Source organism: Myotis nattereri (genome assembly GCF_964212035.1).
Source record: "Myotis nattereri genome assembly, chromosome: 11".
In the NCBI taxonomy this organism is placed as follows: Eukaryota; Metazoa; Chordata; class Mammalia; order Chiroptera; family Vespertilionidae; genus Myotis; species Myotis nattereri.
Window position 1 is genome coordinate 60,405,483 of NC_138086.1, and position 18,922 is coordinate 60,424,404.

General features: G+C 36.2%; 1 protein-coding gene across 2 annotated transcripts in view; it reads left to right on the forward strand.

Moving 5' to 3' along the window:
* PALS2 (protein associated with LIN7 2, MAGUK p55 family member) overlaps positions 1–18,922 on the forward strand; it is a 60,130-nt gene that overhangs the window by 26,982 nt on the left and 14,226 nt on the right. Inside the window, exons 2-6 of one of the 2 annotated variants that reach the window (XM_081102193.1) lie at positions 7,019–7,137; positions 10,490–10,642; positions 13,991–14,140; positions 14,923–15,150; positions 18,580–18,621. In XM_081102193.1, coding sequence (XP_080958319.1) covers positions 7,021–7,137; positions 10,490–10,642; positions 13,991–14,140; positions 14,923–15,150; positions 18,580–18,621 — 690 coding nt within the window. In that variant the 5' untranslated portion in view covers positions 7,019–7,020. The remainder of the gene's footprint in view (positions 1–7,018; positions 7,138–10,489; positions 10,643–13,990; positions 14,141–14,922; positions 15,151–18,579; positions 18,622–18,922) is intronic. The other variant, XM_081102194.1, reaches the window with a different exon arrangement.

Genomic DNA, 18,922 nt, shown 5'->3' on the forward strand with positions numbered 1-18,922 from the left:
AACTTAATTTACCTGCCATTTTCAATAGGGAATTCAGTTTGTTGAATTGGCATGAATATACCACCAAATGTGCTTACAAAAGGACTTTTAATATTAAAATAAGCTCTAGTTCTAATTTATTAAGACTAGTTTATTTAATTCTAAAACTTGGTAGAAATGCTTATGTAAACAATTCTAGAAAGCTTTTAGAACAGAATATAGGTGGGTAAATACCATGCGTTTTATTAAATTTGCTTCACATACTGAACTATATTGTAGAAAGTTAGAGATAGATTTATACTTAAGAAGTATTTTTGCCATTTTAGTAGGCTAACCATTGAAAGAGATACCACTTCCTTCTTTATGGCTTGTACAATTTGTGAGAAATTGATAGCTTTAAGAATACTGCTTTCTAAACACGGCATTTTGCTGATTCCAAGTATTATGGAGACATTTTACTTTATAAATAACATTTAATTAAAAAACTAGTCTTAATTTTGGTTAACAGGACAATGTTGCCTTTTTGTAACTGAGACTTTATTATCGAGAATTTAGGATGTACCAGACTGTGGTCTAGTTGCTGGGAATAAAGATTTGAACAAGACAGACATGATTTTTGTGCTCATCAGAGTTAGTTTAGAAAGGAAATTATACATTAAACACCAAAGATTGTACAGGTTTGTCAGAGTTATGAAAATATACTATATTAGGAGACTTTATCCTAATTGGGGAAGCCAGGGACATAGGTATTCTGCTCCTGAAGGGTGCCAATGAATTAGATACATAAAGGTGGTTTCCTTCTATTCTTGCTGTAGTAAAATTTTCCATTAGGACTGAGTTTGAGTTTTATTTGACATATTAGATGCGTTGAGATGATTGTGGGGTTTTTTTTTTCCTTATACTGTGAACATATATTAAAGTATATTATGTACTTTTAAAATGTTGAACCATCTTTATATTACTAGGATAAACTATAGTTGACTCTTAATTGTTATTTTTAAAGACATTGTTATATTCAGTTTGTCGATATGTTTAAGACATTTGCATATATGCTCATCAGTGAGTTTAGTTTATAATTTTCTTTGAGTTTTGAAGTCCACATAGAACTTGGAAAGATTTCGATCCTTTCTGTGTTTTATTTTAAAAACATGAATTATCTATTTCTTCAAGGTTTTATAGACTGTATTCTTAAATCTGTCTAGGGCTAATGTCTTTATAAAAGGTCATCTTTGAAAACCTTTGCAATTTCTCCTGTTTTGAACTATTTTCATTTTTATCTCTTTCTCCTAAACTTCAATAATTAACATTTTCAGAGAAAATATCTACCTGATTAAATTTTAAATAAAGTTCTTTGTGTTTTCTTTTTAATCTTTATGCCTGCAATTATTTTCTCATTGCATTTCTAATGTTATTTGTGTCTTTTCTTATTGTAATCAGACTAGCCAATTATTTGTCTATTTTTATTGGTCTTTTGAAAAAGCCAGCTTATTGACCAAATCTATGGTTCTTTATTTTTGAATTGATTTCGTCTTTCCCTATTATTAATTCCTTTGTTTTTCTATTTCCGAATTTCCCGTTACCTTACAAATTTTAGTCTTTCATGATCCATAATGGTTTTCTCATACTTTCTCTCTTATTGCCCTTTTCTAGTGGGAGAATTCTTCAATTTGATCTTCCCACACATTATAACTTAATCTTTTTTCTTTATCCGTTTTGCTTTCTTTTCTCTCCCTAACACATCCCCAAGTAGTTCTGTTTCTTTGTCAGATAATGCTTTTGTTTGTTGAATTAGCTGAGTTGCATTCATGCTGCTCGTTTTTATAAGTGTTTTGTGATTCTTGATTTGTTCATATTTGTAATTGAAGGGTCTAGATTAAATATATTAATTTTTCTACAGCTCAAACAGGAATCCCACTTATATGTCATTGAATCTAGCTTCTGATTAAAGGGTCTGTCCTCTAGTGCTGCGGTTCTCAACCTGTGGGTCGCAACCCCTTTGGGGGTCAAAGGACCCTTTCACAGGGGTCGCCTAAGACCATTGGAAAACACATATATAATTACATATTGTTTTTGTGACTAATCACTATGCTTTCATTATGTTCAATTTGTAACAATGAAATTGGGGGTCACCACAACATGAGGAACTGTATTAAAGGGTCGCGGCATTAGAAAGGTTGAGAACCACTGCTCTAGTGATTATGCAGGAGGAGAGGAACTTGCAAAAATCTGACCTTCTGTGCTTTGGGACTTTTCCTTTCTTCCTGGAATCTCTGAGTACACTGGGACACTTCCCTGTTTCTCTGGCTCCCACCCAGTTTTGCAAGGTTCCCACTACAGAGAACTTCTAACTCATATATTAAGCTTTTACATACTCTAGAGTCGCCTTGTAGTTATCCATGTCTGAGTAATTATAGATTCAGTTAATGTTTTAATAATTTATAAGGTTAATTATCTCTCATATCTTATATATTTTCTCATTATTTTGTCATATGTGTTTAGGATAATTTAGTTTAATTGTGTTTTTTAATAATTCATGTTATTAGACAACTAAGTTATAAAGTCAGACCAGTAAATTGGCTTGTTCGGGGAAACCATTCCTCCATACTGTCACATCTCACCTCAGTAAAAGAGGGGGCATGGGGTTATGCCAGGTGTCAGCACATTTATTCACAACAGAGTATAGAGCAAAAGTGTTAGGGCAGACCCTTGCATGGCAGGGAAGTCGTGTTAATGTTTTGACATCCTGGTTTAACCGGAGCCCCAGGTAATTTGTTCTGCACCTCCCCATCACCTCACCTAACCTCCCCACCAATTTCTGTCCGCCTTTCCCAGCAGTCAACCCTGAGATGCCCCAAATAGGTCCCATTTACCCATGTACAAAGGGGAGTACGGAAGACACAAAGTCCCCTCACCCCAACTTTCACCTTTGGGATTGAATAGCTTGGAGCAGGGAAAGTGAACTGTGATAAGAGCCAAGTGAGGACTTTTAAAGAAGCATGGACAGAAGCATTAAGAATATCTGACTGCAACTTCAGAAAAAAAGTGCACCAGGGGAAAATAAAGTCTCCGCAGATGTTCTGAAACTGCCTGTAAGAAAGGGCTGGGATGGATCATCTGAGCTGGACTCAATGGGGTTTGGCTGGTCCTGTCTGCACCTGCTGAGCCGGATGCTCGGGGGGCTGCCTGCAAGCACAGTGCAGCCTGCTTGGCTCCATCTTCAGCGAGAGTCCTTCAGCTCCCTCTCGGAGCACTCCCCAGTGTGTGACAGCTGTCCACGAAGCTCTGCAACTCGCGCAAGTGCTGAAGTGCTGCACGTTTACTCTTCTGACTGTTGGGGAGACTTCAGGAGATTGGGTTAGGTCTTTGGCTGCTGACAGGTATTGGTGCTGAGAGCTTTCACTTTGTGCTTTGGCCAGGGTGGCTCACAGCAGTGCCTGCTGATAGCGCAGGCTCTCTCTGTTTGCAGACCCGTGTCCCACAGAGGGGCATTCCAACAGGGTGTCAAGAAGGCACACCCTTGCAAGAGATACTGGTGTTTCAGAGACCTAGCAGGTAGGGGCAGGAGTTCTTGCTCATTAGGAATGGGACCCGGCATGGATGGCATCCGGAGCTCTCATCCTGCACGGGCAGTGAGTGTGCTGATTTCCGGGGTTTCCAGCTGTAGCAGTCCTGCATCGTCCTCCGCACGGGGCTGGGGTTGCTACTTGATACACTGAAGCCTAAATAGTTGAGTATGTCTCCACTCTCAAGTCTTTGGGGGCGTGCGTCCCACAGGGACATGAGGTCTTCGAGATTTCATGGAAAAGTACATGATTTGCTTCTTCACAAAAATAAACAGCCGTACAAACACCTGGTTGCTGTCGACCTTCACCCGCATCTCATTCACCCTGAACAGCCAGTTGCTGCCAATTTCCAGGGCTACCCACCCCGTGCAGAACTTCATGGGTTTACAGCAGCGATTTTCAACCTTGTTCATCTGATAGCACATAAACTAATTACTAAAATTCTGCAGCACCAATCTGACCAAAAAAAAAAAGTATAATTTTAATTCATTCGCACCAGATGGCTATTGTTTTGTTGGCTGTTGTTTCTTTATTTGACAATGTACGTGAAAAGAGGTCACTGCCCTTGACTGAGTAGTCAGGTATTGCATGTTTTAAAAATCAGTGTGGCACACTATTGCCCTGTACTGTCCGCTCAGCTTTCCTGGAGCTCCTTGGCCATTTCCTCACGGGGGGGGGGGGGGGGGGGGGAAACCAAGCCAGACTTGGCCAGAAACATGGCTGTGTGGGCAGGTCTGGTATTCTAACAGAAAATAAATAGATAATGTCTAAGTGGGTAAATTAAAAAGTAGCAATGTGGGCATTTATCCAGAAACATAGATGTGATTAAAAGAAACTTAAAATCAAAGTAGTTACTTTTGGAGAGGTGGGATAAGTTGGAGAGGGGCAGATAGTATGGAACAGAGAACTGCTATATTTCATTACTAGAGGCCCGATGCATGAAAATTCGTGCACTTGGCGGGGTGGGGAGGGGCTCAGTCTGTGCCCTCTCGCAGTCTGGGACCCCTTGGGGGATGTCCACCTGCCAGCTTAGGCCCACTCCCCAGGGGATCGGGCCTAAGCTGCAGTCGGACATCCTTAGCACTGCTAAGGAGGTGGGAGAGGCTCCCGCCCCCTCTGCCGCGTTCACAGCTATCAGCCCAGCTTGTGGCTGAGCAGAGCTCCCCCTATGGGAGCTCACTGACCACCAGAGGGCAGCTCCTGCGTTGAGCATCTGCTCCCTGGTGGTCAGTGCACATCATAGTAACTGGTCGTTCTGCCTTTAGGGTCAATTTGCATATTACCCTTTTATCATACAGGATAAGCCATTTAGTAATACCATTTGACTTTTAATATTTGTGTTTTCTTTTAATAAAAGTAGAAAATATTACAACAAGACAACTACAATATTAGTAGACTTATTCTAAAGAATTATGAAGAGGAGATAAAATTAGTAAAATTGAATAAAATGAAGACTGATACTGAATGAAGTGTGGCGAGGGCGGGCGGCGGGGTGGGGGGGGGGGGGTCTAGCTTCACTCTCTTACAGTTATCCCAGTACCATTTGTTGGAAAGGTGATTCATTCTTTCATTGAATTGTCTTGTCACCCTTGTTGAAAATCAATTGACCATGAATTTATGGATTCTCACTTGGTTATATGTCTATCTTTGTGCCTTTCTTGAGTATTGTAGCTCTTAGATTTGAAATTAAGTATGGCTCTCCCAGCTTTGTTCTTTTTGAAGATTGTTTGGCTATTCTGTGTCCCCTGCATTTCTCATATGAGTTTTAGGATCAATTATCAATTTCTGCAAAAACAAGCAAACAGGCATCTGAGATTTTGATAGTGATTACATTAAATCTGTAGATGAGTTTGTGTATATTGCCATTTTAACAGTTTGTGAATATGGGATATCTTTCTATTATTTGTCATCTTTAATTCTTTCAATGACATTTTATAGTTCTAGTATACAAACCTTGCGCTTCTTTTACATTATTAATAATTGTTTTATTTTTGATGCTGTTGTAAAAGGAATGATTTTCTTAATTTCATTTTCGGGGTGTTCAGTGCTAGTGTATAGAAACACAGTTGATTTTTGTATCTTGATCTTGTATCCTGTAACCTTGCTGAACTCATTTATTCTAATAAATTTATTTGTATATTCCTTAAGATTTTATATATATATATATATGATCGTGTCAAAAAAAAAAAAGATAGTTTTACTTATTCATTTCCAATCTCAATGCCTTTTATTTCCTTTTCTTGCCTAACTGCTCCAGCTAGAACCTCCAGTACAGTGTTGAGTAGAAGTGGCAAGAAAGAGTAGACTTCCTTGCCTTGTTCAGTCTTTCACCATTAAGTATCATGTAAGCTATGGAAATTTTCATAGATCTCCTTTATCAAGTTGGGGAAATTTCCCTTCTATTTGTTAATGTTTTTTAATCATGAAAGAATATTGGATTATGTTGAATGTTTTTTCTTTGTCTATCGAGGGAGGTATCGTGTGGTTTTCTGTTTTTGTCCTATTAATACAGTGTATTACATTGATAGATTTTCATATGTTGATGAACCACCTTTGTATTCCTGGGATAAATTGTACTAGTCATTGTATAAAATCCCTTTCAGTCTTGCTGGATCCAGTTTGCTAGTTGTTTATTAAAGATTTTTACATCTTCATTTACAAAGAATATTGACTGTCATTTTCTTGTGATGTCTTTGTCTGGATTTGGTATCTCACAGAATAGTTTGGGAAGTATTTCCTTCTCTCCTTTTTTGGGGAGAGTTTGTGAAGAATTGGTTTTAATTCTTTAATATTTGATAGAATTCACCAGTGAAGCCATCTGATTCTGGGCTTATGGAAAGTTTCTTTTTTTATGTTAATCCTTACCCAGGGTAATTTTTCCATTGACTTAGGTGGAAGGGAGGGGAGAGAGACAGAGAGAGAAACATCAATGTGAGAGAGACATATTGATTGGTTGCCTCCTGCACCTGTCTTTGACCAGATTTGAACCCGAGATCCTCTAACCACTGAGCAAACCCAGCTAGGGCTATGGGAAATTTCTTGATTACTAATTACTATACTTTTAAAATTTTATTTATTAAAATTTCTTATTTATTCCTAAGTAATGTTTTTTAACTTGAAGTTATAAAATAAGTGTAAGATTATAAGCATATATAAGGTAGCCTGATAAAGCCCAAATTACATATAAAAACCTGTCCTGCTACTAATTCATGGGAGGTCAATTTGAAACATAATATTTAGCAATTCAGTTTTTTAAAATGTGATTTTTCAAGAGTGTTCATTGTTACTGCCCTTTTATTTGAATTATTTTATAATTGTATTTCATAATGACTTGGGATTTAAGGCTTTTTAAAATTTATTGAGGTGACATTGGTTAATAACATTTTTCAAGTGTACAGTTCTATAATACATCATCTTCACATTGCAATGTGTGCTCACAAAGGTTTTATTTTAGTATGTTGTTTTTATCTCAGCAGAAATGCAGCAAGTGTTGGATAACCTTACGGAGCTGCCCTCATCTACGGGAGCAGAAGAGATAGACCTAATTTTCCTCAAGGGGATTATGGAGAATCCAATCGTAAAATCACTTGCTAAGGTACATTGGTTTATTCATAAGATTACTAAATTATTTTTTTTAATTATTTTTACAGAGGTCTTTTCAGATATTACTGTGTTAGAACTTAGGCTTAGTTAGCAAATAATACGTACCACATAATGAAATCTCAGTATACGTCAAAATTGGACCACTTTATGCTTTTTCTGTGCTGACTTTAAATACAGGATGAAATGACCCTTAGTTATATGGCCTGTGTTGTAACACATGTAAAATTTTAGGGAAATCAAAACTGAACCGTCATGGGCTGGTTTTCTTTTTTTACATTAGACCATGCACCTATTTTTGACTTCTTATATCTAGTACTTTTTGAAATCTTATTTTCTCTTGGCTAACCCTGGTATTTTAAGTCTCTTTCCATAATCAGTTCTGTAATCATCGCTTTAACTCACTCATCTTTTATAGCTACTTTTGGCCCATTTTTTTTTTCTCTTATACTGTTTTCCTGGAATAATTTTTATATACATCACTAACGCTTGGTGCATTCCTGCTTCACAGCCCTGCCCTCCCACTCTTTCGTGTTCACCAAATGGTTCTTGCTCTCTGACCTTTTTTTCACGTAGCCATTTGTCATTCCCAGAATACTGATTTCACCCTCTCCTTTGATCATTTCTTAGCCACTTGTTTTTTCCTGAGACTTCTGAAAAACCCCACCTTTTGTAAAATTTTCCATTGGTACGAGCTCATTAATGATGCAGATTCTTTATTTTATTCATAAACTCAATCTTCCTAAGATCACATGATATAACGGTTTGGGCCCCTCAGTAGCCACTTGCAGATTGCCCAGCTGGAAGTTTTACGTATATACTGGAGGCCCGGCGCCAACATCAATCTTACCATACATTTCATCTTTTTTCTATTATCATTAATGGAGAATAGTATTTGTCACTTTAGTTACAGCCCACAATTCTTGTTAAAAAGGATTTTTTTTGTTTGCGAGCACGGTTGGACTGTGCTTGGGTGAAGTACTCGGGCGTTCTGGAAGAGCGTGTTCTTCTCTGCAGTTTACTTGTCTAAGGCGCGGTGGTGAGTCAGGGTCTCAGAACTCGCCGCACAAGAAGGCTGGGCCAGTCACTGTGTTTTCTTCCAGGCACTTTGGCAGGTGACACATATTTTTACTGAATTGTGCTCGCTTTCTAGGAGTGCTTTTTCTTAAAGGAAACAAGACCCATTTATTCAAATGCATGTGATTCATTTATCAGAGTTTCCTTTGTCCTTGGTTTGATTAAATTCCAGTTGGTACTCTTGTCTCTTGAAATCTACTAAATAAATTCTGACTTTAAATTTCTTTGACAAAATCTTAGAGCTAAAAAGCTGTATATTAAAAAAGCAATCCCATTTACCATTGCAACAACGAGGTGATGTTAGCATGGCTGTTTGTATAGTGAAAAAGTCAAATAAGTTGTGGAGGTAAGAGCTCAAGCCTTGATGTTATACTACCAGACTCTGCTACTTACTCGCATTGTGAACTTAAACACATCACCTTCTCTCTTTTTGCATCAGTGTCTGTGTCTGTAAGGAGGGTGATAATAACATACCTAGTTTTGCTGAACATACACACATACACTTTCTTACACTATTCTCAGAATATAGTTCCTCACACACAGACACAAGCCCTCAATAAATGTTAACTTTTTCTTTTTGTCTTAAGCTTTCTTATATTATCATAAGAGAGTTAGAGTATTGCAAGGTTAATGATGCTAAATCAGATATTTATTAAAGTAAGTATCTGTATTAAAACAGTAATTCTTGCTTTTTTTGTAAGAGTTAACTAATTATGTATGTTATTTTAGTTTTTTTCCAATGTTGATATTTATTCTGTGATATGCATTGAGTGTCTTCATTATCCTATTCTTATCAAGCTTTCAAAATATTACACACTTGCCTATTCTCATTCTCTGGCATTTCTAGTCTTCTTAATTTTTTCTTATCTAAATCTAATAGAAACTTTTCCTTCTATTTAAATTACATTTGGTCTTTTGACATTTTTCTTTGTTTAAAAGCAGTTATAATTTCTTCTTTATCAGTTTATTTCATGTGATTTAAAATTTCTTCTGAGGTGTTTCTTTAAAATGTTGCTTAATATATAGCCCCCCCTTCTACTTAAAAACTTGTTTTACTTTGTGAATCACCTGGGAAAAAATACATTTAAGTGAAAAATTGCATTTTAAAAATTAAAATGTGTATTTGGACTCTGAAGGATTCTTTCTATGATAGAAATAACATTTAAGTATTATAGGTATCAAATAAGGTGTAATTGATAGTTACCACTTGAAATTAGGATTTTTCTTCAGCATTTACAGAAATGAATCTTAAAATATTATGTGTAAGACTTGACATCTTGCATGGTTTCATTTATAAACTAAATCTTAATAATTATGATTTGCTATCTTCAAAATCAGACTGCAAGCACTTACCAGAAACACAAAGAACACTAAAATATGAAGATTGCATAGTGTTCATTCTCAGTCTGAATGTAAAACTCTGCTTTACTCCTTCAGTGAAAGGGTAATTAGGACGACTGATTTTCTGTGACAGTGTGATTCATGGTCCACTTTATGTGGAAAAGACTATGAGATTTTGAAAAAACAGCTTACGATATATAGACATGAAATGACACCGTCCTTTAAGGTCCAGTTCAAGAACTGCCTCCCCAAACTGATTTATTTGCTGATTTGACTCTGAGTTTCCCAAAATGATTTTTATGATTTTTTAAATGGTAATCTATAGAATGATTATGTTCCTAATAAAGCTTCATCTAGAGTTTGAGCCTAGACCAGAAAATCATTAGGAAATTCTATTGATAAGAAATATGTTTTTTATTGTCATTTGGGCTCTTTGTGTTGTTGTTGTTGTTTCTTACTGATTTCAGAGAGAGGAAGGGAGAAGGGGATAAAGATAGAAACATCAATGATAGAGAATCATTGATCGACTGCCTCCGGCACACCTCACACTGGGGATGGAGCCTGCAACCTGGGCATGTTCCCCAACTGAAAATGGAACCATAACCTCCTGGTTCGTAGGTCAATGCTCAACCACTGAGCCATGCCAGCCTGGCATGGCCTATTTAGCTTTTTCTCATAGTTAAATTATAAAAATGAGTTTTTCATGGCTTAGGATAGGAATAGAGGCCAAGATTTATTATACTGCATGAAAACATGTACTTAAAAATCTCTATATTGCCTCTGATTGAAGTATTAAATTTGGTTTCAATGAATCACACTTTTAAGTCATATCTTTTAAAGCTTTATGTAAAGAAGCAAATCAAGAGGAAAACCACAGTCTGGAGTCAAACAATATGTATTATTACTTTTCCTGTACTGTCTTTTCAAAGGCTCATGAGAGACTAGAAGATTCAAAACTAGAAGCTGTCAGTGACAATAACTTGGAATTAGTCAATGAAATTCTTGAAGATATCACTCCTCTAATCAATGTGGATGAGAATGTGGCAGAACTGGTTGGTATACTCAAAGAGCCCCACTTCCAGGTAAACTTCCCAGCTCTTCTCTCCAAGCCCCTATGTTCCCAAATAGTCTCCTTTCCCAGTGAAGTTCCAGTTTGAGATGAAGTTTTAGATATTATTTAGGTCCATATTTTGCAGAATGTAAATTCCAACATAGATGGTTTAATATTCCGATATTCTGAGGATACAAAAACACACGTGTAACTAAAGCACATTACGTCAATATATGAAGTCTGTCACAAAAATACATCAGAAAGGATTTTTCTTTGTGTAATTAAAAAAAAAAGAAAAAGCCAAATCTGATTCATCATCAGACCATATGCTAGAAACGTCTTTCTCGTGATAGTGGCTTTTTCTTCCTCGTTACCACTGTTTCCCAGACCTCCTTGTGACCAGTCATACATGTCTTCAGTGTTGCTTCTAGGATTGGGGTGTAGTTGATAACCTTAGGACATCAGAGAGCAATGTAAGGATAGGAAGTAGAACATAACATACTTTTGATAGATACAAAACATAAGTGCAATTTAAGCATCGGTCTATGTCAGTGAAGAGTTAGTCATTTTAACAAAGAAAAACCAGTTTCAGGAGAGAAAGGGAGTGGGAGAGATTTCTTATAAATCTGTAATGAAGGCAGTGTGGTATTGGATCAGCATTAGGAAAGTAGATTAATCGACAAGAATAGCAACCCCAGAAATATATCCACACGCCTATGGCTACCTGTCTTATGATGGAGATAGTACATTTTAGTGGGGAAAGAATGGACTGTGTAATAAATGGTTGTGGGGTAGAGAAATAAAGTGTCACTTGATTTCCACTGAAGATCTTGGGGGGCAGCACCCCTTGCTTTTTCCTCAAAGACTTTCTCTGACTCCAACAATGTTAATGTAAAATATGAAGATTTAGAGTGAGATGGTTCCTACAGAAATCAATATCTTAGGTACAAAAACATGGACACATCAGACACACCCTTTATGCAGGGGCCAGTTGATTGACGCCTTATAAAACATACTAAGGTATTGGGACTTTATACTTAGGACAATGGGAAACCATGGGTGGGGATGAGAGGAGGCATTTAACTGGGAGAGGTCTGATTATGGATCTAGATTGTTACGTACTGAGGCAAGAAATTGTGATGGCATTATAAAATGAGGATTTTCCAGTGGTAAGCCATAAAATCAACAGGACATGGTGACTGGTTACATGTGACAGTTGCAGAAGAGAGATGTGGGAAGTTGATTAAGGGTAGGATTTCTGACCATTGGCATCACTGAGGTTAGGAACACTCTAGCACAGTGGTTCTCAACCTTCTGGCCCTTTAAATACAGTTCCTCATGTTGTGACCCAACCATAAAATTATTTTCGTTGCTACTTCATAACTGTAGTGTTGCTACTTTTATGAATCGTAATGTAAATATCTGATATGCAGGATGGTCTCAGGCGATCCCTGTGAAGGGTGGTTCAACCGCCAAAGGGCTTGCGACCCACAGGTTGAGAACCGCTGTGCTAGCAGAATCTGAACATGTGAATGTTGAGGTAACTGGCCATATTAGGTCTGTTATACTTCAGAAACATCTGGGTAGTGCTCTTAGACAAGCTATCTTTTTTAAGTAAATACATAAAACTTCATAGGTATACATTTATATAGCTTAATAAATACATTAAACTAGAAAATAGTAAGCAAAAATACAAAAATTAAGACATTGTATTCTTATGACCCAAATTACTATCTTAGTGCATATTCCTCCATTTTTTTCTGTGCATAAATGTACTTTCTTTTCTTTACTAATTGAGATCATTTTTCACAAGGTATTTTGTAATTCACCCTTTTTTTCAATCATTGATTGCCACTTTTCCATTTAAGTGGACCTCCATCTCAGGTGCACATACTATATTCAAATGTCTTTATTTGATGCCAAAATATTCTTTACAGCTATTTTGTACATACAGGCTTCCAACCTCGGTCCATGTGCAGGATCTGGTTGGACCATCTCTCTCTCCCTTGGTTATGATGTTGACCTTTTGAAGAGGTCAGGTTATTATTCTGTGGCATGTCCCACTTTCTGGATGTATCTGGTTGCTTCCCTACTGTGTTATCTATCCTTTCTAGTTCCTGTAAACATAAGTTCTATCTAAAAGGTCGGTATTCAAGTTAATTATTTGGAATATTTGGAACTCGAATTCATTTTAAATGATGTGATGCAACATGAATTAAATTGTTTCAGAAATGTGTAGTGCCTGGTTGGCCCACCACTATTGACGCTGAGATTGGTCCCTGATTAAGGGCAATGACAGTCTAACCCTTTCTTTGAAAGCTTTTCCACTAGAAGTAATCTAGTATATTATTATTCTAGCATTATACACATTCTGTTTCCTTTCAACCATTTACCTACATTAATAATACTTGCCTGAATCAATATTTTCATTAGAGGTTGTACATGACATTTTTCAGATTCTCTCACTCTGCATTTATTAGCCAGTGTTCTTATATAAAAAGGGTTTTCCTCATCAAGTAGGCTATTGAGCTACTCTGTAATGCATTTCCCACTGAAACATCAGTGAAATGCTTGATCCTTCCCTTTACCAATTTTCAAAGTAAAGCATTACTTAAAGTAGCATTGGTCTGTATTAATGAAGAGTGTTTTCAGTCTTGTTTTTTAAAAAGCGCTGTGGAGTTATGGATTTTTCATGAATTCCGTATGTTTCAGTCCTCTACAATGCTTAGCTCTTTGCTTTTCAAATTATCATAATTGTGTTATGTTGTAGGCAGATTTTTAGTCTATTAATCTGACGTAATGAAAGATCTGGATCAAAGGTATAAAATTGGGAATTAATAATATATAAATAGTGGTTCAAGTCACAGGAACGAATATTTCCTAAGAGGAGAGAACTGAGTGAAAACAAAGACCGGGTTAGAGATTTGAGGGACTTCAGCGTTTATAGGAATAATCCTCTTACACGGATTTGTTCCCTTTTACTTTTTGAAATTTTTCTTTAGTCTCTTACACATATTTTTATGAAATAGCCAGAAATTATCCATGAAACCTATATGTTAATTATTTATATTTTGAACCAGTTGACATTTGCTCCCTTCTTCATATTAAAAAAAAAAAATGTTTTTATTGATTTCAGAGAGAGAAGGGGAGTTAGAAACATCAATGATGAATCATTGATCAGCTGCCTCCTACACGCCCCCTACTGGGCATGTGCTCTGATGGGGCACTGAACAGTGACCTGGTTCATGGGTCTATGCTCAAAATACCGAGGCATGCCAGCCGGGCTCTTCTTTGCATTTTTGATTTATGGTTTTTGAACTTGCATTTTAAAATCTCAAAAAAAATTTTTAACCTAGCTTTATGTTTTGAATCCTTACAGTCACTCTTGGAAGCCCATGATATTGTGGCATCAAAGTGTTATGACTCACCTCCATCAAGCCCGGAAATGAATAATTCTGTTAATAATCAGTTATTACCAGTAGATGCCATTCGTATTCTTGGTATTCACAAAAGAGCTGGGGAGCCATTGGTGAGTAGATAAATTGGTGCCTTCTTCAAACTGAAGCTGCCACACTGTTGCTCAGCCCTACTCTCATTTTCTTCTCTTTCATAACTCGTATCATCATGAAAACTTCATTTGTATTTGTTTTATGTGGTTTTTGGCCTCTGTATAAAATATACTCCTGATGCTGTTTCAACTTGATTTAGCATACAAAATTAAACCAAGATAAAAGTTAAATTGAATTAGAGGCCAGAATAAGTGCTTTATTTTTTTCCTGTGCCCTTTGAAGAAATTAGCTCAGATTGCTTGCTAATGAAGTAGCAAAACACGGAAGAAAGTTGTTGTTAAAAAGTGAAGAAATGGTAGGGAGAGCTCTATAAGTAGTGAAGTTTATAATTTCCTACTTAAAATTATTATTTTTGGATCCTGACTATAAAAACAGTGAAATGGTGAAAAAGAAAAGCCGGGAACAAGGCATATCTGTCTTTTCTTGTTCCTTTGAGGTAACTTTTATCCTGTGGAATGCAGCCTAATATATTTTTCACTTTTTCTGGTTAAAAGTCCTTTTTTAAGAGATTTGACTCTTGACACAGGAGAGAACATGGGAAAAACAGGAATGATCCACTCACCTACTTTTAGAACTGTTTTCATATATGTGTATATATATAATATATATGTATGTATATATTATATATGTATATATATAATATATGTCATATATATTATGTGTATATATATATATTCATGAGTTTTTAAGATTTATTTTTAAGTCTAAAATCAATGACAATTTTGTTCCTTATTTCCTTTAGGGTGTAACCTTTAGGGTTGAAAATAATGACCTGGTAATCGCCCGAATCCTTCATGGAGGCATGATAGATCGACAAGGTCTGCTCCATGTAGGAGATATCATTAAAGAAGTCAATGGCCACGAGGTTGGAAACAATCCAAAGGAATTACAAGAGTTACTGAAAAATATTAGTGGAAGTGTCACCCTAAAAATCTTACCAAGCTATAGAGATTCCATTATTCCTCAACAGGTTAGTAATAAGATTCTTGGTAATTTTTAGATTACTTTTATCACACTGTTGGATATAACTAGCCACCAGTTGCTACTCTTTTGCTAAAGAAATGAGGGGGCAAAACTGTCTGATTTAATTGTTCTGATATGCCTTATTTTGTCATGGGTGAATTGTTGAATTTTTGAACAACCTCATCTTACTACTATAAAGGAATTAGTAAAGAAATCTTTTTGTGAACACCACAAACTGCCATTTCAGTAACATACAGCTAGGTAAAAAAAAACATAAAGCCTTTTAGTCATTAATCTAGCAAATATTTTTTGATAGTTGTTATGTTCCAGCCCCTGTGAGAGAATAATGTAGTCCCAACCACCTATAGCTCAGTGTACATGGGATGGGCTAAAAGAGCAATTTTCAACCCCTGTGCTGCAAGAATTTTTAAAACATGCAATACCTGGCCCAGCCGGCATGGCTCAGTGGTTGAGTGTCAACCTATGAACCAGGAGTTTACGATTTGATTCCCAGTCAGGGCATATGCCCAGGTTGCGGGCTCGATCCCCCATGTGAGGTATGCAGGAGGCAGCTGATCAATTCCCTTTTATTATTGATGTTTCTCTCTCTCTCCCTCTCCTATCCTCTCTGAAATCAATTAAAAAAAACAATTTTATTTAAAAACAAACAAAAAACTATACACTACCTGAGTATTTACTTAGGGGCACTGACCTCTTTTCCTTTAGATTGTCAAATAAAAAATGACAACAGACAACACAATACCAGTCGGGGGTGAATGAATCAAAATTATACCTTTTTTTTTTGATCAGCAAAAATATATTTTTTGGTGTGCTGCAGAATTTTAGTAATTCGTTTATGTGTACCATGACATGAAAAAGGTTGAAAATTGCTGATGTAATAGAATTGTAAAGGAAGAAAAAAATAATGAAGTAATTATTCATTACAAAGAAGCAGTTGACGATTATGGTGAGAATGTTGGAACTGAGGAGAGGGTTTTCAAGCCTAGATAATATAGAAATAGGAAATATCTACCAGTGTTTTAGATATCTTTAATTGTTCACTTTATTCCAGAAATTTATTGTTTCATGTGTGAGTGAAATTGTGTTTCTTTAACCTAAGATGCTACTAGTGTAAAAGGCTAGTTTTTGTATTTCTATGCAATTCTTTGAAATAACATGTTGAGTACCTGTTTTATATTGTTATTCAGAGGGTAGGGTACTATATTTAGTCATGATTTTAGTATGTAAATTGGACTTCTGAATATATTTATAGTATATATAGGCTTATAATGAACTTTGGTGAAATGAAGGTAGAGAGAGACCTTGACTTCAAGGAAAAGAATCATGAATTGGCACACTTCCATTTGGAAAAGTAGAGCCAAAGATTTACTTTTTAAAATTACGTATTAGTTTTGATACTTAGAAAGATTCCAGCCCCCTGTGGTCCAAACTCCAGAATTCTTACAAGCTCACAATGACCATAATGGACTTTTGTGGGAAAAATAAATTTTTATAATATTAATAGCTAGGACTTCGGCCTAAATTCCTCTGTAAATTCTGCAGTTGGTGAACTGATCTGAACGATGGGAAATGCGAGGCCGTTTAGCCCTGTGTTAGGCCACCTTGGTCTTCCTGCTCATCTCCTCAGCTCGGGGACCGCCCGGCTCCACCACTTGCCCTTTTCCCGAGTTGCAAAGTGGAAACTTTTCTGTGCAGTTAGCTGGATCCAGGGTATAGCTCACCTAGTTTCCACTTTTTAGGAATCACCGTCTTCGTTGTCCAGTACCTTGACAAATGTTTCTTATATTTTGTCCAGTTTTTTAGTTGTTTCAGATTGGAGGATTCTTGTTATTTCATCTTAGAAGCAGGAGTCATTTTATCTTTTATTACCATAAAAATTTAATTTTTGAATAAACGAATCATTCCCACAGTTCAAAATTCAAGCAATATCAATTCATAGTCAGTTAAAACCTCCCTCCTAATTCTCTACCAACCTAACCCTCACTCCCTCCATAAGATGCCATGCTGTTAGTGTCTCTCCCGGGCTTCTTCATTCATATGCAAGTGAGTAAGAATTATATATTCTTTTCCCCTTCCGCCTCCTGTTTAATGAAAAGGTTACATAACATAGTATGCACACTCTAAACCTTGTTTTTTTGTTTGTTTGTTTTTCAATTAACTATGTTATCTTGTTTCCTTTTTGGTACATCGCCTGCTTGTTGAAATATATCCCCCCTTTTTTATTTAATATCTGCAGTGTTATATTACGCAAGTTTGCCATCATTTGTTTAATCAGTCCCTGTTGTTAAGTAATTAAGTTGTGTCTGATCTTTTTCAGTCAGTTGCTAATAGTCTTCTACAGAAGTCACTTTGTATAGGTCTGCATAGCATTGCTATTGGATACATTCCCATAGGTGGGTTGCTAAGGTGGAGAGTTTTTGCATTTGTGATTTTGATAGTTACTGCCAAATTGTCCTCCCAAGGGGTTGAACCAGTTTTTTCACCAATCTGTTAGAAAAATGGCTATTGGCCCATAGACCTAGCCATGGTATATTCACATATTTGGATTTCTGCTAATCTGATGGGAAGAAATGTGATAATATAATTTTATTTTTCTATTCTGAGTGAGGTTGAATATCTCCTCCTGTGTTTAAAAGCCATTTGTACTTCCTTTTCTTTCTTGCATCTTCTTTAGATTGTTAGTCATTCAGAATATGGGATTGAAATACTTTAGGTTGTGTTTAGCAACTTTTTAATAATGAGTGAATAGTTAACATCCATAGCCTCTTCGTGAAACACTTTAAAATGCACTTAATAAAATGTAATTATACCTGACAAATATCTAATGACTTTAAGCTCATTACAAATGTTTAGATCAAAGATTGGGTTCATTAATTTTTTTCAGACAAATTTTCTAAGTAAAACCAGTTTAATATGTTCCAAAATTAATTTGATAAAATAATAAATAAAAATTATTTCTTCTAGAAATTCTTTACATTTGAAAGGTATAATTTTTGTTCCACAAATAATGACATTTTCAGAACAATTTGATGGGAGTAGGGAATGAATGTTTGAAATTTGGACTTCCTCAGAAAGCTTTATGGTAACAAAACATATTCTGCCGCAGATAAGAGTAATAAACATAGGCATGTTTAGATGACAGGGTGCCCGTATTATTCATTCAGTGCAGTTTTCTTGAGAAGTAGGGCATAGCCCAGTAGTTTTACAACTTTGCATACTCGTCTGCCTCATTCAAACCCCTCTATAGTTTTGCTGCTTTGATTTATAATGTTCAGACCTGGACAATTCTTTCAGGAAGTAGTTGCTTGACTAAATGAGTGAAGTAATAAGATGGGCCAGTGTTCGTTTATATTTTGTTGATTCATTATCCCTTTAAAGCCTGGCTTTATTTATGCGATGAAAAATGTATTTTTAGAGTGGCATCAGTCTGGAGAGGCATCCAGCCCACGTCCGTCAGGTATGCTTTTCCTCCAGGGCATTCTCTGCTGCTCGGTTTTTCTGTCCTACCAGACAACTAAGTCTGCCTTGATTAAACTTAATCGTTTTGGATTTTCTCCATTGCCAAATCATGGAGCTGCATGCTATTGTCAAGTTAGCCAGTCGTCACATTTTAGGCAAGCTTAATATTACTTGTATGCCTGCATTTAGATATTTCTAAAATTGCAGATCATAAAAAATTATTGGCTTACTGATTTTTTTAGGCATTAATATTTAGCCTTTCCAAAGTTATTGAAAATGTTCAGAATGCTTTCTTTGAA